This window comes from Pelodiscus sinensis, chromosome 1 (assembly GCF_052426305.1).
Source record: "Pelodiscus sinensis isolate ZL-2025 chromosome 1, ASM5242630v1, whole genome shotgun sequence".
Lineage (NCBI taxonomy): Eukaryota > Metazoa > Chordata > Testudines > Trionychidae > Pelodiscus > Pelodiscus sinensis.
The window spans coordinates 294350812-294374603 of NC_143052.1; the positions used below are offsets into that span (position 1 = coordinate 294350812).

Genomic DNA, 23792 nt, shown 5'->3' on the forward strand with positions numbered 1-23792 from the left:
ATTCTTCTTTCCCTAAAACAAAGGGAGAGTAGATGAACCTCTACAATGTAATCTAAAATCTAGACCAACCAGGCTAATGGACATCTTCTGTGGGCTGCACTTCTTGCTTGCTTCTCAATAGTAGAAATATACAGTCCTCCTTAAAATTGCAAAAAGTTATGTACCATAATAATTGTGGTTATTCAAGTGTGTTGCCTCTCTACTCCACCTGCCCCTATCCCCTCTTCTTCCAACTTCTTTGCTCATAGGATTTATGGGTTTAATGGAAGGATTGTTACTAGGGCTACACAGCGCTTTTAAAGTCTCAGTTCTGAATGTACAGTGGTGTGAGAATTAGTATGAAATGAAGTAATTGGGGCTCATTCAGCCCAATAAGAACTACTCCAAGTGTGCTGGTATTTCCACAAATGTGAATATACAGTGGCAGCTCTCTTGAAAAATCAGTTACTATTTTAAGTAATTGTTTTATCTACCTCAGAGAGGTGTGAAAATCAGTGTTTATAAATTACCATCTTTTAGCGAATAAACCCCGCACATGAGAATAATCTGCACCCGAATATACCCTACGGTTTTTGCAGTTTGAGTAAAGAAAATCTTGTATACCCCGCGCACGAATATAACCCGCGGGGTATACAATACTTTTTTTTTCAAACTGTGTGGGGGAGGGGAGGCTTCTGTGGGTTGGGGGAAGAGGGAATTTGCCACCCTCTGGACGGGGGAGCACTCACCCCTCCTGGTTCCAGCGCAGCCGCAGGAAGGGGTAGGGGGAGCGCTCCTGCGCAGGAACCGGGGGATGAGTGCTCCCCCACCTGGAGGCTGGTGGCTGCGCAGCGGGGGAGTGCGCCGCTCACCACCAGGTGAGTAAAAAAAAGTTGTATACCCCGCACCCGAGTATACCCGTGGGTTATATTCGCTAAAATACGGTGTGTATATATATGTTTAGCATTTTAAAGGATTACCCATCATGTAGTGTAGACCTAGGGATGGGAGTCAAATGATATTTTACATGTTGGGTAACCAAAATGGAGGACAACCTTTTTTTATACAAAAGAACTGGAAACCAAAAGATAGATACATCTTTAATAAAGCACCGCTAAACATACTGCAGCAACAAATCTGTAGCAAATAATGCAGAGCAATCCTCACTGTGCAGTGGATTGATTAGGTTATTTCCATCTTTAATTTGTTATTCTGAGACAATATTTTAAATAAAATTGTACTTCTTTCCAGTGGAGAAAAAACTAGTATTACCATAAATGATCTCAGGCCAGCAACCGATTACCATGCAAGGTAAGTACCCTTTTATATCTATTAAATGCAATGGAAATTTGTAAAGTAAACTTCTGCATTTGATTATAATTAGTATGTATAACAATATGAACACAGTAACTGACTTTGAGATCTTCAGTCTCTGCTATTAGACATTCTGCTCTTTCCCTGATGATCACTATAGTTTATGAACTAAGTAGGGCTGACACATTCATACTCACAAATTAAGAGTAGTGAACTCTTACTTCCTCAGGTCCAAACTTGTAGATTCTGGAAGCCAATTGTGGTTCCCACTATACCATGCTCCCTCCTTCTCACTTCATCCCACCAGAACATCCCTGAAACTATCCCTTCCTTCCTATTATGGCAGGGTTGGCACAGGTGGTTGATGGAGCCATTTCTGCCAAGTTTCTACCAATGGAGAGTTCACCTAAAGAAGGGGTAATCCACTGGCTATTTCTGGACATTTCAAGGCCACTTTGTGCAATTTACTCAGTGTGATAATAGACAAGAGAATCTGACCAATTGTGCACTGTTACAAAGGTCCCTAGTTCACTATAATTCTTCAGGCCCGCAAGAACTGCTACACAATTCATGGCCCATGGAAGAAATAGCAAATGATGGGGAAGAAGATTCCATGCTCTCTCTCTCTCTCTCTCATTTCTAAGTTAGATGCTAATGAGACTTCAGACTAACAAAAGGTTGTGGAGAATACACATTTAGTTGAATAAATATGTATTCAAGTGCCTAACATCTAGGCATGAAAATTTTGGCCTAAGTATGAAACATGAAGTCCTTAAGCCACAAAGGTTTTTAGGTTTTTCTCTAATGAATGCAGGTAAGTGGTAAAGACCAAACTTGAAGTTGTGATATGTTATGTTTTTTCTTCCTGGTTTTGCACAAATTGTGAAAATTGGTGGAAGTTGCTTAAATTCTTTCATGTATCTGATATTCTAAGCATCAATACATCTCATAATATCTCTCTCTTTTTTTAAATATTGGCTTTTAGCAGTGTTGTAATTTACTGCAATGTACTATTATCTGAAACAAAAATATGGAGGTTGATAAATTTCAATATTTTTGTACTCTTTTACCTTTAGATCATTTTTTTATATACATTGGTCACTGTTAAAAATCTACCTTTACCCATAGTTATCTCATAGTGGTATCCAGTAGGAACATTAGGAAGCATGTAATCTGGTACTCGTGTAGCTGACAAATGTTTGTCAGGTACACAATTAACAAATAAGCAGCTGTGCATTCGGGATGTAAGCAATTAGCCGAGTAGTCAACTATTCACATTTTCCCACCCTGCCCCTTGCTGCCTCAATATCAGAGGCAGCAAACAGGAGAGGAAGCAGGAGACGGGGCTAAGGGGAGTCAGCTTAAAAGCCAGTTCCCCCTAGCACCGTCTTTGTGATGCCACCTGCCCGCCTCATGCTGCTGCCTCTATCAGAGGCATCAGCACAGGGTGAGATGTCAGGGCAGGCTGCCATGAAGCAGCTTCAGCCCACAGCCAGCCCAGGCTCACCATGAGCAGAGTCTCCTCCACATCCCGCAGAGCAGCCCCTGTCCGTGACTACGGGCAGGAGTTGCTTGGTGGCAGCAGCTATTATCCACAGGGGGTCCCAACTCTAGTAAGAGCCACCCGGCTATTATGACATTTAAAATGCAGAGCCGTAGTAGGGCTCGCTCCTGGACCTAGAGCAAGCCAGGACAGAGTGCCTTCCCTTATCAGTTAATCATGTAGTTGATACAAATTGTATTGACTATATAATTAGCCAATTACATTCCTCTTAAAATCCTTACTCTGCATTTAAAGAGTTTGAGAGCTGGTGTGCAAACACGTTGCTCAGTCCTGACTCGCGCCGAGTCTAAGGGTATGTCTACACTACACAGTTAATTCGAACTAACAGCCATTAGTTCGAATTAACTTTCATAGCGTCTATACATGCAAACCACTAGTTCAAACTTAATTTGAACTAGCGGAGTGCTTAATTCAAACTAGGTAAACCTCATTCTACGAGGACTAACGCCTAGTTCGAATTAAGTAGTTTGAATTAAGGGCTGTGTAGCCACTTAATTCGAACTAGTTGGAGGCTAGCCCTTCCCAGCTTGCCCTGGTGGCCATTCTGGGCACAACCAGGGAAACTCGTCTGCCCCCCTCCCGGCCCCGGAGCCCTTTAAGGTCTGGCTACGGTGCTCGTGCCAGGTGCAAGCCTTTCAGCACCCAGCCAGCAGACCCTGCACCTGGCACGGCATGAGCCAGCCACCTGCTGCCACCCAGCCCTCCGCCTCTTCCCAGGACCAGGCTGGTGGCTCCCAGAAGCCTGCCCGTGGCCTCAAGAGGCGGGCGCCCGCCTGGTCTAGTGTGGAGATCATGGACCTCATCAAGGTTTGGGGGGAGGCCTCCAACGTCCACAACCTCCGCACTAGGCACAGGAATGCGGCCGTCTAGGGCAGGATAGCTGCCAGCCTGGCCACCAAAGGCCGCATGCGAACCCAGGATCAGGTTTGCATGAAAATCAAGTTGGTCCAGTGAGACCCCCGGCCCTGAACTTAGAACATAAGAATGGCCGTACTGGGTCAGACTGGGTCCATCTAGCCCAGTAGCCTGTCTGCCGACAGTGGCCAGCACCAGGTACCCCCGAAGGGGATGGACAATGACCAAGCGATTTGTCTCTTGCCATCCATCTCCAGTCTTCCACAAACAGAGGCCAGAAACACTGTTCCTACCCCCTGGCTAATAGCACTCCATGGACCCAACCTCCATGAATTTATCTAACTTCTCTTTAAACTCTCTTATGGTTCTAGCCTTCACAACCTCCTGTGGCAAGGAGTTCCACAGGTTGACTATTTGCTTTGTGAAGAAGAACTTTCGCTTATTAGTTTTAAACCTGCTGTCCATTCATTTCATTTGGTGTCCTCTAGTCCTTCTATTATGGGAACCAATGAAGAACTTTTCTTTATTCACCCTCTTCACACCACTCATGATTTTATAGACCTCTATCATATCCCCCCTCAGTCTTCTCTCTTCTAAGCTGAAAAGTCCCAGTCTCTTTAGCCTCTCTTCATATGGGACCTGTTCCAAACCCCTAATCATTGTAGTTGCCCTTTTCTGAACCCTTTCCAAGGCCAAAATATCTTTTTTGAGGTGAGGAGACCACATCTGTACACAGTACTGAAGATATGGCGTACCATAGTTTTATACTTCCCCTCTTCCTTCTTCCCCTGGCTTCCCCCCTTCCAGCTCTCTCCTCCCACGTTTTCCCCCTCCCCTCTTCCACCCTCTCTCTTCCCCCTCCCACCTCCTTTTCCCAGTCTCCCCAGAGGTTAATCACCCCTCCCTAATGTAAAAAATAAAGGACATGTGTGTTCAAAAATAGAAACTCTATTTAACAAAACAGGGGGGGGAGTGGAAGGAGGTGAGAGAGGAATGGGGCATGAGCCCCCGATGAGGAGGACTGGGGTGGCTCTGCAGGCTCCTCGGGGTGGAAGCTCTCCTGCAGCCCCCCGATTGACCCCCCCCCCCCTCCCTGGATGGCAGCCTCCGGCAAGTGCAGCCAGGCTGATGGCCGAGTGCTGTGATGTGCCGAGTGAGGGCACTCAGAGCACTCCAAGTCAGGACTGCTTTGCTGTCCCGCATCGAGGTAGACAAGCAAGCGGGGAACCCTGAGAACTGTCTGTCCGGGGTGGGGGTTGGGTCCCTTTAAGCACAGCCCTCCGCTAGCCTGAGGCAGCAGCCCCATGCTCTTAAGTCCTAACTTGATGCCCTGCCGGCACTCGTTCCGGCCATCCTTAACCTCGGTTCAGGGTCCACTCAATGTGGATATGCTATTTCGAATTAGCAAAACACTAATTCGAATTAGTTTTTAGGTCTAGATGCAATAATTCGAATTAGCTTAGTTCGAATTAACTAATTCGAATTAAGTTAGTTCGAATTAGTGCTGTAGTGTAGACATACCCTAACAGTACCCCTGCTGCAGCTTGCAGCATGGGTAGCTGTCGGATGCGATGCAAGCCAGGACCAAGCCCAACATGCTTACGCACCACCTCTCAAGCTCTTTAAATGCAGAGCTGTGTTAGGGGTAGTTATCGGACCTGGCGCAAGTCGGGACTGAGCCATCATGCTTGCCCGCCAGCTCCTAAAATATTTTAAATGTAGAGCCGGGGAGGAGGAGGATTGCACGTAGCTGATATCGTTAACTGATAAATCGTTTAACTGGCTACACTATTACATCCCTAGTATCTAGTACACTACAAGCAGATATATGTGAGAAACCACAGTTAGCTATAGGCAGGGTAACTGTTGACTGCTGGAAGATACTATGTATTTATATCCAAAGCAGTATATTGCATTTTTATTATTACTTTGAACTGTAACTTGGGGGGAATATGTTAGTTTTTTTAACATTGTCTACTCAAAATATTGTTCAGGTTGTACAGAAATTGTATATTTACATGCTGAAACAAAATGTTTATGATCTCTTTTACTACTCAAGAGTCCAAGCTGAATGCAACAACATAAAGGGAACCCCTTCAGAAGCTGAGTTTTTTACAACAATGAGTTGTGAACCTGATACTCCAAATCCTCCAAGGATAACTAATCGAACCAAAAATTCTCTGACTCTGCAATGGAAAGTAAGACTTATTTTAAATGACCCCAGAAAGAGATGTAATACCTACTTTAAGTGCAAATCTCAATATAACCATAAGTGTGGAATTATAATATTCAGAAGTAGTGCAGTTTTGAGTGAACCCTAAAAGATGTTTTCAGAGGTTATTTCTGTATTAATTTTTTGTGTTGTGGGTTTTTCGTCTTTTCACGATCATCAGCAACTATTTACATTGTAAATTATTTGTTATCAGATGAATGCTTCGTAGGTAAGCTTTTGTGTTTTTTTTAAAAAAGACATAAGAACCTTAAACATCAACTCAAGTATAAACTGTTATTTTTGTGAGACTGTAAACATTCTAAACCAATAGCTTACAGAAATGTAAACTGCTCTGGTCGTCTCAGTTGACTAGTTCACACTCTGATACCTAAGTGCCAGCATAGCTAACTAAATCACCGCTGATCATTTTAATGAACATCTAGCTAAAGTAAAAAGTGAAGTTTAAGTTTCAGCTTTTAAATAAGAACTTGTCTCGTCATTTGCAGATTATTTCAAAATCAACAACATGAACTATTTTTAAAATAACTTGTTGATGTACAGTATATTTGTTTATTAAAACAGTCTTAAGACTCGTAACCATTTCTGTCTGAACTTCAGTATCTGTACAGTATATTTGTCAAATCAATTTGTTACAAAATGTATTTTACAAAGACTTCTGTTTGTTTAATTTAGTTTATGTTGATTCTTTGTTTTCACAGAAAAAGAGTTGTATAACTTATTTTTGTAGGCAGTAAGTCAGTTTGTGAAAAAGAGTTCCTGTCCTATGGACTTTGCTCATTTTTTAGGACTCAAAATATCAAATATCAAAAAAAGAGCAAATTAAGGCTGTCATAATGTATAGTGATCATTTTACTTTTGTTATGTGGTGAAAAAAATTATAGGCAAGATCGTCAGCCATCATGCTAAGAAATTCTTTGTAACTGTAGTTCGGCTCTTGTTGGAATTATTACTACAGGTTGAACTTCTCTAATCCAGAACACTTGGGAACTGACCAATTCCAAACAAAAGAGTTTTCTGGAACACGAGAGGTCAATATTGTCTAGCAGCATTACCAACATTTCCACTGCTTACTGTGTTGTTAGAGGACATTTAGAGGTAAATTAGAGCTAAAAATAGCACAGAACATGGAGAACTAGGACTGGTGGCTGCAAACAAACTTTATCGGGACCGCAGGAGACTTGGTCACACCCATGAAAAATGGACATTCGGCTAACTGAAATCATTCTGAATGAGAGAGTTCTAGATTAGAAAGGTTCAACTTAATACTCTATATTAATAAACACAACAGAAATTCAATTATAAATTCCTTTATTAAATCTAAAGGCCAAATGGCATTTGTTGCTCTAAAAATGTCTAAAATGCCTACATAATAAGCAATTGCCACAGTAACAAATATTCATAAGCATTTGATGAGACTATTCACAAAAAGATCAGACCCAGGGTAGCTCCCTAATCCAGTGATCTACAACCTTTTTATGACTTCAGGTTGGTCAGAGTGTGGGGTTGGAGGTGGGAGTATGGGGTGCTAAGCAAGCAACCAGGCCAAGGAGAAAACACCTGAATGCTTGTGGGAAGCAGGACTTTGCATTTCCCCTCTCAGTGCCCACTAGCATGCAGGATAGCTGTCTCCCAGGCTGGAGGCCCAAAGGAAAAGCCTGTATGAGTGGATGCGCCAAAGGGCCTGGTGGAGTTCACTTGACCACAATCCCTGTAATGTGTGGTCTGGGCTATTGCCTAACTCCAACTGTACACTTTCTCAAGGTTCACAGGCAACAGCACCCACTCCCCTTGGCAGGTGGTTAGCCGATTGGTTATAATCGTCCTCGAACGCCCTGTTGAATGCACAGGGGCAATCCATGCTAGAAGCCTCGCCTCTCCTCCTGAGGCTATGAGAACCATACTTGTAAAAATACCTTCTTGCTAGCAAGAGCCACCACTTGTCACAGCAGCTGAACCAGCTCTCTATCATATCCCAGTTTAGCCCCCTGATCACCAAGCCAGCTTCCTGAACGAGATCACCAAGTAGTCAAGAGGGGAGGAGGCAGCGGCAAGAGGTGGTAGCAACAGGAGGAGGCAAATTGATGGCGGGAACAACAAAGAGTGGGAGGATACAACAGCAAAAGGGTGATCAGGCATGGATAGAGGCAGCAGAAGCAGGAAGGGCGAAAATTAAAGGGGTCCAAAGAGAGGAGGGGGAACGTGAGGAGTAGCAAAAACTGAGGGAGAAGTGAGTGAGAGGCAGCCGGAGTCAGAGAAGCTTAAAGCATGGGGAAGGGGAACAGAAGTAATCTGAAGGTAATGGGGCAGGTGGAGAAGACACTTCTAGCAAATGACAAAGTTCTCTATGAGATCAGTATGTCTTCTAGCACCCAAAGGAGCTCAGCTGAGACCTGGTTGTCTAGGCCCTTACTCTTTCTGCATGGTCATTACTGTGGCCTTTCTCTCTGCTGGAGAAATGTGAACAGGTCTGACACAGCTTTGTGATCACTAGACTACTTTTCTCTCCTGGGGCTCCATGAAAGGAGACAGGAGGGGTTCCCGGTTTGTCATGCTGTGGGGAGGTTCAGAGTACATTGTGCCTGTCGCCCACCCACCCCCACTGCAGGAAAAAGAAACCCCAGCATGCACCATATTCCCAGCATGCACCAAATGTTAAAGAAGCCCAAATCAATTCCATTGGAAAACTGGCTCTGCTGAAACTTTGAATGGGAAGAGGGGAGAATAGATGGAGAAGGAGAGTCAGCCAAAGGGAGATGGATTTTGGGAAGTGTTAGATGGGGAGCCAACCTCTTAGGGAAGAGGAAGAAGATGATGAAGAGCAGGTGAGGTAAGTACTGGGAGTGGAAGGAAAGCGGGAATCATGTGAAACAGGGATAGGCATGTCCTGGGAGTAGAAGAGAGGCAAATATGCAGTTTGCGAAGATTAGCTTATTTTTTTGAGAGATGCTGATAAAAACACAGGTTGTGACGATCTCACAGACAGCTCACCATGGTACAAACATACGCACATAGCTATCCATATAATAACCATCTCAGTCCCATGCTCTCCATGCTGAATTCCCCAGGGAATGGCTAGTTTTCTTCAGGGTGGCAGAGGCACTTTCCCTCTCCCGTCTGTGGTTAGTGCAGCCTTATCCCTGCTAGTCCCTTCCCCCCCCTCCTCCTTCCCCAGCATTTACGTTACCCAAAAGTACTCAGGCAGCATCCCAAATTAGCAGTATGATTTGTGCAGTTATTTCAGTTATGACTTGACATCAAATACCATATTGAATTCACAGAGCAGGCAATCACTTCATCCCCCTGCCCAGCTGAGAGCACCAGACTCTGTGCCGGAAACAGGCTCTGCTCCATTCATGGTATTTCAGGAGACAGGAGTCTTTCATTTCATGCTGTGGCAGTTACCAAGGTTGCTGCTGTTAACCCTTTGCAGCCTCTGTTATGCTCCAGAATGGGAATGAGGTTGATATAGGCCTGATGTGTGTGGAGAAACCTGTGTGGGACTTGTTTAATGAAGGAGGTTCTCAAGCTGGGGCTTCCTTAGATTGGCAACTGTTGGTCCCCTTCTCCCCTCTCCCAGCCTTGCAGTGACTGTTGAGCTGCTGGGGATTCCCTCCCTTACAGACAGGGCTGGAGAGCTGCAAAGGATTCCCATCCCCACCCACTACTGCAGCTGGTGAACCTGCAAGGACTGGGGGGCTGCAGAGGATTTCCTCACCTCCCCCCCCCCATGTAGACTCTTCTGGTTGGCTGTTGGAAAAAATACACCCTAATCCACGTTAGGAGGTGTATGAAAGGCATTTTTCTGCCCACTCCTCTTCATCATCAGAGGAGGGAACCTAGTTGCAAGTCAAAGCAGTGAGCCCAGCCCATGATCTGCTCAACCCCTCCATGTGCCTTTAAGCACCTTTCAAAGTAAAGACAACAATTCCGGCTGAGAAGGCATTCAGCAAATCAGCCTGGAGGCATCCAGCAAATCAGCCTGGAGCATGTAGCCTGTTCTTTGAGTTCAGCTGAGTCTCCTATTGGAAAACTAGGGGAGGAGAGGGGATCATAAGGGACTGAGATGGAGATGGACTGTCAGAGCCTCCATGATCAGTCAGTCGCAATTGACTGGTCAGAGACAGCTGCTCTACTCCTTAGTAGGAACATTGCCAGCAGATTGAGCACAGTGATTATTCCCCTCTATTCAGCACTGGTGAGGCTACATCTGGAGTATTGTGTCCAGTTTTGGGCCCCCTACTATAGAAAGGATGTGAACAAATTGGAGAAAGTTTAGTGGAAGGCAGCAAAAACTATTAGGGGACTGGAAAATGTGACTTGTCAGGGGCTAGACTTATTTCAGCTGCAGAAGAGAAGAATGAGTGGAGATTTCACATCAGCCTTCAACTACCTGAAACGGGGGTTCCAAAGAGGAAGATGATAGAACAAGGAGCAATGGTGTCAGGTTACAGTATGGAAGGTCTAGGTTGGGTATAAGGAGGGTGGTAAAATACTGGAATGGGTTGCCTAGGAAGGTGGTGGAATCTCCATCCTTAGAGGTTTTTAAGGCCTAGTTTGACACAACCCTGGCTGGGATGACTTATTTAGGGTTGGCCCTGCTTTGAGTAAGGGATTGGACTAGATGACCTTCTGAGGTCTCTTCCAACTGTAACCTTCTATGATTCTGTGATCCTGATTTACTCTGGCATTTTTTAGGTAGATCTGATTAAATAACCTAGCAAACCTGATTGTTTTATACAGCATAAGTGTTGTCATGTTGACTGTTTCCTTAAAAAACAGGTTTTGGCTAGTTTGGATTTGACCCTTAACCCTGTAAATAAAAGTTTGAGTGGACCTCTTTCTTCAAGATATGATTGCTGCATTAGATGTCATTCTAAATCATATCACAAAACAACTTTTCGTTGGCTGTTGGAACCAACTGTAATAATTAAAGGCTTCTCATCTATTATTAGCCACATTTTGAGCTCAGCATTTTTTTACAACTGACCTTTCCAGTTAATGTTTTCTTCAAGGCTTTCCTATGGCTGCTAAAAATCTGTTACTTCATTTAAACTGCAAAATGAATGTATTTTCCTTAAGATAAGCTAATATAATTCTTTATATACCTATCTAACCCTATAGCTTCTCAAAAAATTGCTGTAACATGATATTTGACAGTGTTGTCAGAATATTGTTTTAAAATGCATGTAGTCAAAAAAAGGAGATTTGAGGGAAATCTCAAACAGCCAGCATCAGGGAACAGTTGGTCACCTCTCACTTTGAATTAATTGGACCAGGTGACCTATAAATGAATATCTGTAGCCCTTTATCGTTTTCCCAAAGTAATCTTGTCCTCCTCCTACAGAGTCCTAATTTTATTCTTTTCCTTTGTTGCAGGCGTCTTGTGACAATGGTTCCAAAATCCACAATTATCTTTTAGAATGGGATGAAGTAAGTAGATATCTTTATATATTTTTTAAATAGTTTTGTATGAATAGGAACATATTTTCAGAAGAAAATTATGACAAAAGTTAAGATTTTGGCAAGGAAATTGTTATTAAAATACACTGACTGAATGCATAGATCACAGAAACGAGAGCTCTACAACATCAGGCTGTACCTAAGGCCTCACACGGAGCGGGGAGGGAGGCAGGGGGCAGGGAGACACTGACAACTGGATCCCTGTCAATTGTGCGGTGAAGGAGGGGGAGAGGTTGACAGCTGGAGCCCCACTGGCCGCTGCAGGGTACAAGCAGAGTCATGAATAGAAGTCTGTTAAAATTACAGACTCTGTGACCAGATCATATCCTTAATTGTGACCTATATCTTTCAGGCAAAGATATAGGTCACAATTCATAGAATAGAAAATGGCAGTGTAATCTAATGGTTTTTAAAATTTACATTGACTCATAGACTTTAAGGTCAGAAGGGACCATTATGATCATCTATCTAGTCTGATCCCCTACACAGTGCAGGCCACAGAATCTCACCCACCGCCTCCTAGAATAATCCTCTCACCTATATCTCAGATATTGAAGCCTTCAAATACTTTGAAGACCCCAAGATGCAGAGAATCCTCCAGCTGTGATCTGTACCCCATGCTACAGAGGAAGGCGAAAAACCTCCAGGGCCTATGCCAATCTACCTTGGAGGAAAATTCCTTCCCGACTCCAACTATGGCGATCAGCTAAACCCTGAGCATGTGGGCAAGACTCACCAGCCAGACACCCAGGCTGTGTCTACACTGGGCCACTTATTCCAGAAAATCAGCCGCTTTTCCGGAATAAGCTGCGAGCTATCTACACTGGCCCTTGAATTTCCGGAAAAGCAACGATGCTCTACTGTACAAAATCAGCCGCTATTCCGGAAAAACTGTTCTGCTCCCGCTCGGGCATAAGTCCTTATTCTGGAACACTGTTGCGGAAAAGGGCCAGTGTAGACAGCCCAGTAGTCTTTTCTGGAAAAAAAGCCCCGATCGCGAAAATGGCGATCGGGGCTCTTTTCCGGAAAAGTGCGTCTACATTGGCCACAGACACTTTTCCGGAAAAAGGGCTTTTCCAGAAAAGCAGCCTGCCAATGTAGACGCTCCTTTTCCGGAAAAACTGAAAACGGAATAGTATTCCGTTTTAAGCATTTCCGGAAATTCATGCCAGTGTAGACACAGCCCGAGTCACTGTTTAAGGTGGCTTTTTCCTTTCCGGTGGCCCAGTTCTTCCTTCCAAGATCTATGTGCTAAGAGTCATGTCCATGTGAAAATCTCCATTGTGTAAGGATGGTTTAGCTGTCCCCACAGAAACATCTCCTGGCTCCGCCCTCTAGATACTAAAGGGCTTATCATGGAAAGAGTTAGGTGGGCTGTGGGGCAGAATATACACAGCCTCCTCATCAGTCCTGTGGAGCTGAGGACTGAAAGAAAAGCATTTTGAATTCAGAATTAAAAAAATATGATATAACACTTACTTCTTTGGTCATCTGTGGATTATTTTGAGTTTAATAGGATAAATGTTCATTTACATTTAAACAATAGATAAGCCTGATTAACAGTGTATATAATAAAAAAAACTTAAAAACAACAAATAGTCTAGTAGCACCTTAAAGACTAACAAAACATGTAGATGGGATCGTGCGCTTTCATGGGCACAACCCACTCCTTCAGATGACAGGACATCATGAAGTGAGTTGTGCCCACTAAAGCTCATGATCCCATCTACATGCTTTGTTAGTCTTTAAGGTGCTACTAGACTATTTGTTGTTTTTAAGTTTTTCCTATAACAGAAATTACCCCTCTGAAATGTAAATAATGAGTTTTAATTATTTCTTTTAGGGAAAAGGAAATGGAGAGTTTTGTCAGTGTTACTATGGCCAACAGAAGCAGTATAGAATTACCAAACTTTCACCAGCAATGGGGTACACTTTTAGATTGGCAGCCAAAAATGACATGGGTATGAGGTGGGTATTATCATGTTATATACGTAAACAATGTAATGTGTATACATCCACGTGTGTGTATGTAGGAACAACATACAGTAGAATGCTGCTGTAATTAAATATCATTTCTATGCCCATGTGCTATACACTAAGACACAAGAGCTATGAATGCTGAAGAAGTGGAGAGGGAGGGAGAGAGGGAGAGAATATATTTGTTATATTTGTGCTACAGGATGACTTATGTTTTAAGTTTTCTTAACCCTCTTAGAGCTTCATACAGTATATTGCTCCTGTTATTTAATAAGCTTTATTTTCAGCAATTTAAAATAGAGATTTTTTGTTTTTAAGTCATTTTAATAGCGGAATGACACCTAAACAGCTACGATAATCTTGAAGAATAAAATAAAAATGAACAAACGTCTTCAGGTCCATTTGTGAATATATGGGCACGTAATTCACATTTTCTGATGGAGGTCATTACTCTGTATGGTGGTATATCTTTCTAAAACTAACTACACTCTAAGCATTTTTTAATCACATATTTCATAGAAATATAAAAACAACTCCTATGTGTGTTTAAATTATTAACCATTCCTAATTTCAACCACATATGAAATACAGCACAAAAAACAGTTGCTAAATAAGAAAAGTACAAAAAGGAAGCAGAGAGAAATAGCTAGTAGAAAATTGGAATACATTGCTAAGACCTAATCCATTGTCCACTTGAGTCAATGGGACACTTTCCACTAATTTCAGTGTGCTTTGAATTGGTCCTACCAAGAGTAAAAAATAATTAAGAACTGGTTTTTTTTTTATTGACATTTAATTTTAACATACCCGTTAGTTTAAAAACAACTCACTGGATGAATGCTTGGTATTTTGGCATTTGTGAGTGGCCAACCAAGTCTGTTTTCTACCCTTTTCTTGGTGCCGGGATGTAGATGGCTGGGTAATCTGGTTGAAGCAGGAATTGGGGTGGATGATCAAGCCAAGGGTTGGAGCCAGATTTGGAGACAAGAGGCAAGAATCACTAATAAGACAGAAACCAAGAGCCCATTAGGGAAGCAGGAACCAGGAGTCAGGCAAGAAGCCAGGATCTGATATAACAGCCAGGTTAAAGCACAGTTGTGTGGACAACTTTCTGTACCGCTCTTTGGGTTTAAATAGGCCCTGACCAATTTGTGGTGTTCCTCCTATGAGGACTCAGAAGAGGCCTCCCTGATGTAGCTTCAGTTTTCATGTTTTTTCTGCTTAGTTGATTAGTAACAATATACTGGGTGAGAGCAGGGAGACAACTGGCAACTCTATGAGCCCAGTCTCAAGATTGGTCGGGTCCTGACACCCTTCCATTTGCTCCATGCATTTAGCATACATAGATGTAGATATAGGCTGTTTGTTTTGTTTTCAGTAACTGACATAATGAAATACACATCTCTGTTCCTAAGACTTTCTTACTAATGATTTAGTGCAAGTGCAAAAATTAGGAAAATTCTCTCTTGTTTTGTGTTCGTTATATAGTAATTTCCAAGGTCCGGTTTGCATGCTGTCTTTGTGAAAGCTTTTATGACCTGTTGTCTTAGGCTTTTTTAATTGTGTTTAAAAAAAAAAAAAAAAAAAGAGTTCCTTAATGAAGTTACGACCCATCTGTTACACCAAAAAGATCACAATATTTGTTTTATAGTAGGGCTGTAATAGGATAACGATTTACACAGTTAACCAGTAAGCCTGGACTTACTGGTTACTGTGAACAGTTACACAGAGGTGACTGTCACCCTGCACTGCAGGCTCTGTATCTGAGCCTGCAACATGGGGCAGGAGCCAGGAACCAGTGTGAGCCAGAGCACGGGGTGGCAGCCGACTCTCGGCACACACTGGCTCCTGTCCCCCAGGAGTGGGGCTGGCAGGCAGGAGCCAGTACATGTTAGCTCCTGGGGAGATGGCAGCACTGGACAGCACCCAGTGCATACCACAAGCCAACTTAAAAGCCAGCTCATGGTGTGCACCAGCTCCTGGGGAGCTGGCTGCCACCCCACATTGCAAGTGTGTGTAACCACTGAAATTTTCAGCGGTTACATGGTTACCCATTTACCCACTTTTTAACATCCCTATTTTATAGTAGTCACATCACTTTAATGTGTGGAAAAACACAAATAACAAGTAAATGGACGTGGGGAAATTAAATGGTGGTATGATGGATTCTACTTTTTAATAATCCACATTGTCCAGGCAATGTAAAAGAAATCCAGATTTTGAAATCAGAGTTGTTAAATTGTCTCTATTATGTAAGCCATATAGAGAACTATATTTTTCAGGTTCCCTAATAGTCCCTCATTCACTTTTGCATCCCTCCCTAATGATACTGTTTCTTAATGTCTCTCATTCTTTCTTGTGCTATTTACTTGCCTTTTGTCTCCAAATAAGGCTACCAAAGAGACAAGTAAAGCTGACGAATCAGGCTTTGCCAGATTAATTGGTGGTCTACACTGTATTTTCATTTATGATAAAATATAAATTTTGTATTGGCAATTCCACCGGAATCTTGACTTTCAGTCAGACTCTACTGGTCTCATTTTCTGGACCCCTGAAAAATTAGCACTTGATAATAGACTCACTTGAAGTCTGCAAGGGTTTGTAAAGGTATTTTGCTAAGGAGCAAAAATGAATTTATTTTTAATTAAATCTTGGACAAAGGAAAACAGTGTAGAGTAAAGGTTTCAAGAATATGCTTTTGTATTAGTTGGATAAATTACCTAAGTGTTCTAGAGACTTACTGCTGTGCACATGACTGTTCAAAGTTGATTTTAAAAAGCACATTTTATTTTTGATATATTTTAACAAATATGTATATTAATTCCAGGCCAAAACTTCCAAATATGGGCATGTATAACTTGCATTAGCATGATTTACACATGCAGGCACTATTTGTATAGGATGGTCATTATCATGTACCAACATGCAATTACCAATGTATATGTCTGACCGATTAACTTGAAACTGTTGTATTCTTGTTCCTACTTTATCCCATTGAGGTTACATACTGTTTGTTTCAAAACAGTGGTTTTAGTGAAGAAGTCCTGTATCATACCTCAGGCACTGCCCCGTCCATGCCAGCTAGTCCTATGCTGATTAAAGCTGGAGTTACCTGGTTATCCTTACAGTGGACTAAACCCTCAGGAACGCCAACGGATGAAGGCATCTCTTACATTTTAGAGATGGAGGATGAGACCTCAGTAAGTGTGAAATCTTCTTACTGTATATTTTAGAAATATGTCTCTCTGTGTCTGTCTGAGTCCTTTTTTCAAGAATCCCTAAAAAGTAAGAGCTAGGACCACCATATTTGTTATGCAGCTTCTTCTTATCATAACTTAAAGCAAGGTCAGGGTTTGGAGTAAGGATAGGACAATGGGATGTGCCTGGAATTTGATTGTTTCTCATAAAATGGAAAGGGAGGGGTCTGGCAGGAGGAAAAGTTATACTGTAAAATGACCACGGGAGGCAGCAAGGGGCCAGTGATGGAGACTGGGACAAGAATAATCCCATTGAGGCAGCAGGGTCTAGGAGTGGAGAAAGGGGCAGCTATCCTACTATATATTTCAGAGAGTTTGTCTGTGTCTGTCCTCCAGCTGAGGGACAGGTCCTGCTTCTCCATCTGCAGCTGCAGCATCCATCAACAGACACTACTCACCTGGCCCCAAGCTCCGGGGGTAAGAGAGGGCTCTCCCTGCGTAGCCTGTATACTGAACCTCTCATCCCCATCCCCACCCCAGAACATTCCAGCATATCAATGGTATCTCAGTATAATAATACCTGCCATTGGCAGGATCTTCTGATGTAGATGTGATGTTGTAATGAGACTTGAGGGTGTTTTTATTACAGTAGAGGTAGAAGATAAATTTCATATTGTGACAGGGTCAGAGCAGAAAGTTACAAAAAAGTAGTAGAGGGGAGGTATGTATGCCTCAGACTAAGGAGATCTCTGTTCCCAGAATAACAGGGAGGGGTTAATCTAGAACCAGCAGAGGCAGTCGGGGCAGTTAAACACCTGGGCTAAAGTACCAGGCTTGCATAGTCAGGTGAGTCTAGACTGATTAGGATGTCTGGGTTTAATTAGGAAAACCAGTTGAGACTGGCTATAAAAGGAGTTTTCCTGCAGTTGGTGGTGGGTAAGGGTAGCTGAGAGGATAGAGGAAAGCACTGCTGGGAGTAGGATGAAAACAGACAGCAAGTGGACACTAGGAGGACGAACTGGAGAACAGGAAGGTGTGGGGAAGTAGCGCAAGCATCTTGAAGCTGTCATATAGCAGGTGTCAGGTACTCACATAGGCAGTTGCTATTACAGGGCCCTGGGCTGGAACCTGGAGAGAGTGGGCCCAGGTTCCCCTCAACACACACTTTCTTATTTCCACTCAGGGAAAAGTATTGTGGAGTTTATTCTACACTTTAATCATACACTGGCCAATGATGAAAAGAGCTCCACAAACAGCAAACTAATGGACTAGGTGTGTTGTCTAAAACGAAAAACTGTTGTGAGCCTCTGAGGCAAGCAAATCTTCCTGAAAGTGCAGGAACCACCAGGTTTAAGTAGGAGCTTTATCACAATATTAAAATTGGGGAAAATGTGCAAAAATAATTCACTATATAAATTAGTGTGCAGCTGAGATTTTTGTAGTCAGCAAGGATGTTTAGTAATGTTTAACCAATATCAGCACATAACTTTGAAATGCTTAATATGTTTCCATTTTAATTACATTACAATTTAATATTATACATTCATATATCTCTTGCCTTATGGACTCCACAAATTAGGTTTTGGCCTTGGCAGAAATCTGTTTCATCCTCAGTCCTACAAAGAGATGAGTCTTGCTAACAAGTAATAGGGCATTGTTGGAAGGATGTTCTTACTTTCTCTCTGTCCCTACTTGTTAAGGGATGTAAGTAACGAGCAAATAATTGGTGTCAATTTTGAGCATATCCTTTCTGTGGAAAACTATCAGACATGGCAAATCCCTCACATTTGATTATGGTCTTCCACTTCAGCGTCTCTTGCATTGGCTATAGATAAAGTGACAGATTAAGCAGATCTTTCTGGTTTTTAAATCCCTTAATGGTTTTAGTTCCTGGCTAAGGCCCCAGCCTTGGACAGAGAACCTCACAGGCATCACTTCATCTCTGTGACTTCTGTGATTATTTTTATGCAAATCATGAATCTGATATTAATTGACAGTAAGGCAGGGGAAGGCAAGCTGAAGCCCTTTACCTGCTTCCCTTTATAGAAGCCCCTCTTTATGCCATTCTGGCAGTACAAAGTAGTCCTAAAGGAAATTTCATTTATGCCCACTTTAGGGCCCTTTTACACAGCCAGAATAGTGGTAAGAATCCTTATATAAAAGAACCCCTTGGGCTGGCTTATGGTCTTTCCACGGACTGTTCAAAGGCAAAACTTTCTGTAACTTTCTTTGAAAACAACGAACAGTCTTGTGGCACCGTAGAGACTAACAAATATAATATAGCAGAATATATGTGTTAGTCTCTAAGGTTCCATAGAACTACTCGTTGTTTTCCAAGGAAAAACTGTTAATATCAAAACATGACTTTTCCCTTCTCTTAAATTATAATGATTCTTGCTTTTACTATGACAAAACCATATTGTTTTACTCTTGTTATGTTAAACAATCCTTATCGATTATGTTTTTGCTGTTAAGACCAGATCCTGCAAAGACATACACACTGTGTATTCTTGTATAGAAAGTCAAGCTCATGATTAAATCCTTGAAGAATCTGTACCAAAAGTCCCTGTGGTGAGGAACTGTCTCCCCTTGACAGTCATTTCAGCTTATCTGCCTTCATTTTTCAATGAATGCTGCTATGATTTCCCCTCTGCCCCATAAAAGTTATGTTAGTAGACCACTATTGGCTATATATTACTTTCTCCTTTTCCCTTTTTTTACATTAGAACCTCTGTTTCATAGTCAGAAGATGGGGGGGCGGAGGTGTCACAGGGTCAACTCTCAACTGTGGGTAGCACTGGAGATTAGCTCTGTTGTCAGCAGGGTGCCTCCTTGTGGTTGGTGTCTCCCTCATCCTCACTCCCCAATCTTCTGGACCACAGTATCCTCTTCAGGACAATGCCCTCCAGCAGTGCCCACTTCAGTGGTCTCTCGCTACCTTCCAGGGGTTTATTGGCAGTCATGAATCTCTACTGCCACTGTGGCCTCCAAGCCTAACCTCTCTGTCTCAGGGGCAAGCCACAATCTGTTTGGGCCACACTCCTCCCAGGAGGATATCAGCAGTTCTCGGTTTCGCCAGACACTGCCCCAAAGTTAGCCCCTTACCTCAGGGGCAAGCCACAGTCTGTGTTGGCCACACTTCGGTGGCAAGATACAGTGGAAGGGAAAATGGGGGACCCAAGGCCCGCCCACTAATCTGGGTCTTGACCCAGGGATCCTCTTACAGCCTTATCCTGCCCTCCTCTACTCCTCCTCTAGTTCCGTGGGCCACTTCCCCTGTGACTCTTTGCACCCTCCTGGCCCTTGTAGCAAGGCCAACAGCGTGGCAAGTATCAGGCTGGAACCTTACTCTTTAGCCCTCCTGAGCCTGCCCAACACTGTTCTACCAAAGTCACTTCTCTATGAACTGGTCCTACACCCTCCCTTGTGAGGGTCTAGCTATCTCTCTATGCTGGCAGCTCCTTTTATACAGGTCTGCCCCAGCAAGCTACACCCTAATTGGTTCATTAAAAGCGCCTCTCCATTTGGCCAGGGCTCTGTGCAGGCTCCCTCCAGCCTACTTTACCCCCTTCTAGCCAGTATGGGGCAGTCACTCCGTCACGGGGGTTGTTATAATTTTATATTGTTTTGATCATTATTAATTTATTTCCATTATACACCATGCCAAATGGTGAAGGGTAAATCAAAAATATTAGTTTACAGAATAAAAACTTGTTTTAATAGCTTTACTCAGAGCAGCCAAACAAATTACTATGTTTCATATAAAATGAGTTTTGCTATCAAGTATTAATATTTAATTCATTCTATAGGGATATGGTTTCAAGCCAAAATATGATGGAGATGATCTCACCTGCACGGTGAAGAATCTTCGACGCAGTACAAAGTATAAATTTAGGGTAAGATTCTTCCAATTATTTTGGCTTTATTCATTGCAGAATGGCTCCATGTTAGCAGTTGTGTTTTATGATTAATTTCTGTGATGAAATAAACTGGTAACACGGTTACTGATACTTTCCTAAAGAATTGTTCATAGATAAGAAATGAGTGCTGCCCAAGGAGAGAGAGCATCCCTTCTTTGTGTAATGAGGGGGAAAGCTGTTTGACTTTTTAGCAGAAGTAGTATTTTTCAGTATATTTCGAAATCTCCATTTTACAATTTAAGGGCAACATACCAGTCCCACCCATTTCTTTCTTTCTTTTTCCTCCTCAGTATTTCTCTTTAATGTTGTGACACAGTGCAGTGCCCTTCTGTTTGTTTTAAAGCACCTGTCTTCTCCGTCCCTCTTCAGGAATCCCTCTCTCAAGAGTTTACTGCAGTAGGAGGTGCAGGGCCTGTTGCAGATGGGGGCCATGGAAGAAGTCCCCTCCGACCTCATGATCAAGGGGTCTATTCCTATTACTTTCTAATCCCAATAGCCAAGGGAACCTAAGGTGCAGCTTTGAGGGATCTTTGGTTACACTGTTCCTTGCAGTGTCCAAATTTGCAGTTATCATTGCAACATCCACTTGCTATTGTATGGATGCTTTCAATATAAGTTGGTTTGTTCATTTGTTTTTTCTGAAGGTATATAATCAGGTAGTTAATCTGAGCTTTAACAGGTTCTGCAGCCACTCAACAGAGAGAGTCAAAAGCCTCCAGGTGATTAGCAGAGCACCCACAGCTGGGTTTTTTGTTTTGGTGCACATTTGCACGTGCCCTGGTGCACATGAAAATATTTTGCACATGGATGGAAAAGATTAGAAGGAACACTGGTTACAAGTTACACATCCATGAACTCCTACCTGCCTTCATAGGTACTGCTTGGAATCACCTAACATGGAATGGACATAAGCAAGCACTTGGAGAAGAAAAGACAATTACCTTTTCCATAAATGGTGTTCTTCCATATCTGTTGCTCGTGTCCGTTCCATGAGCTACCATGCTTCATAACTGTTGGAGTTTCTAGCAAGTAGGAACTAAGGGCAGAGGGATCTGGCAGCACCCCATTTGCTGCAGTATATGTGCACTATTTTAGAGGGTGCTAAGAACATAAGAACGGCCGTACTGGGTCAGACCAAAGGTCCTTCTGCTAGAGCCAGTCCCTTACGGATACATCCATGCTTTCCTTCAGTGGTATGTGGCACATGCTTGCACGCACACGTGCGCACACTCACGCTCCTAATGTGGAATGGACATAAGCAACACATCTCAAAGAACACTAGGTAACTGTCTTTCATGCATCATTGTCTTTTGAGTACGCTATCCCCAAAATAGTATAACATTGAGGCCTCATATGGTTGCATATGTATTTAAACTGGAAACACTTAAAACACATTTTGAAGGTCTGTGAGGATTTGAAAGCACATTATTGGTCGAAGAACATATTACACAGATTTCATACCCTATTTTGGTAAACTGAACCATTTTTAAATAGAAGAGGCTCTTGTTCAGTGTGGGAGAATGAAGAATAAATGCTACGTTAATCAACTTTCATTTTTATTGTAAATGGAAGAAGACGGGGGGAGGAGTAGCATTTCTTAAGATTATGGAAAGATGATGTGACAGATTTATGTAATAACCTCATTGATTTTGTTGGCAAAAGTTATAAGTGCAGTCACTTTTTAAATTTCCTACTTTTTATTGCTGTAGTTATTTTCTTACAAGAAAAACTATGGAAAGGCAAGAACTACATGGTCTCTAGTTTAACAAAATATTACATTATTATGAAAGCAAAACATTACAGAATACTAATCATACAAAATTACTTTTGCCTCAGTGGGGAATATATGATTCACATTTGAGTATTTCAGTTTCCTTTAATAGTAGAATACATAAAATGTTGTATAACATCCTAATTTCTGTATCAGTAGCTATTTGTATAGATGCTTTCAATATAGTTTTATTTCTGAGGGTATATAATAGGGGTGGCTAATCTGATCCTTAGAAGGAACCAGAATGTATCAATGTGTATATTGCCAAAGAGCCATAGTAATACATCAGCATCGGCATACATTGTTTGTTCTTTATTTTCTTTACACCTGTTGTAAAAAGCTAATTTTCATTTGTTTTAAAGATTAAAATTTCCCTTCTGGCAATTCTCTGCAGTTTTTCTTTTCAGTAAAAAGTAAAGTGACTACTAAAATCCCTCAAAAATGTGAAAGAATAATATACAAAAATGTGTGACAGTTTCCTTTCCTTTCCTTTGCTGATTTGTAACCTATAAATTAAATGTATAAATTATTTACACACATTTAGTATTAGCAGCTTGTATAGAATGCCAGAAGTGCACTTACAGTATTTGCAGATTATTTATTTATTTATTTTTCAGGTCATTGCCTATAACTTGGAAGGCAAAAGTAGTCCAAGTGATGTAGTAGACTTTACTACTTTACCAGACAAGCCTGGAGCACCTTCAAAACCATCAGTTAAAGGAAAAATTCATGCACAAAGTTTTAAAATAATTTGGGGTAAAGTTTTTGTTCAGTTCTATTTGAATACCTTTGTCTGTATTTACGTAAATGAGTATGTACAGAAGGACAGATTCTGCTCTCAGTACTGTTGCAGTCAGCAGTTTTTCTGGATTAGCACTAGTGTGGCTGAGAGAAGAATATTGACCCAGTGACTTCAGCCTACTTAAGAGGACGCCACAGTATTTAACTATCAGGTGTGAAACAAAGACATAGGGATTTGAGCCTTTTTTGGTTCATTGGGATTTGATTTCACGGGGGGCTTCAGTTTGCCTGTGTTCACTATGACTCTGTTACTGTCCCTGAGTTTAACTTAGTGTTTCTGTATTCGAATTGTCTTAAAGAAAAACTTTACCAAAAATACCTGGTTTTCTGTTGAAAATATATGAACCAGGAGTTTTTGTGTGTTTCATTGCAGAATTATAAATTGGCCTAGATTTTCTTAAAACTGGGCCTAGGTTCACACACTTTTCAATGAACTTGGTCTGAGCTTTGAGTTTATAACAAAACCAGCAGAAGGAGAGCATAATTCCAGGTTTTCTAATGAGAACTTCACACAGTTCTAGTTTGAAATATTTGTGCTTCCTGAATTCCAGGCACAAATTCCCACTCAATCTGTCAACCTGTAAGGCTAAAATTTTGATGTGGATATATTTAGTAAAAGTCATGGGCATGTCATGGCAATAAAGAAAAATTAATGTAAGCTGTGACCTTGGCATGATTTTTACTAAAAAGATCTAAGACAAAATGGGGATCTGTAGGTACC

General features: G+C 42.0%; 1 protein-coding gene across 6 annotated transcripts in view; it reads left to right on the top strand.

Annotated features, from left to right (window-relative positions):
• Positions 1-23792, top strand: part of FNDC3A (fibronectin type III domain containing 3A) — a 208098-nt gene that overhangs the window by 137305 nt on the left and 47001 nt on the right. For all 6 annotated transcript variants that reach the window (XM_075919050.2, XM_075919051.2, XM_075919052.2 and 3 more), the window contains 7 exons: positions 1231-1290; positions 5772-5910; positions 11322-11375; positions 13249-13373; positions 16408-16582; positions 20389-20475; positions 22888-23026. In XM_075919050.2, the coding sequence (XP_075775165.2) occupies positions 1231-1290; positions 5772-5910; positions 11322-11375; positions 13249-13373; positions 16408-16582; positions 20389-20475; positions 22888-23026 (779 nt within the window). The remainder of the gene's footprint in view (positions 1-1230; positions 1291-5771; positions 5911-11321; positions 11376-13248; positions 13374-16407; positions 16583-20388; positions 20476-22887; positions 23027-23792) is intronic.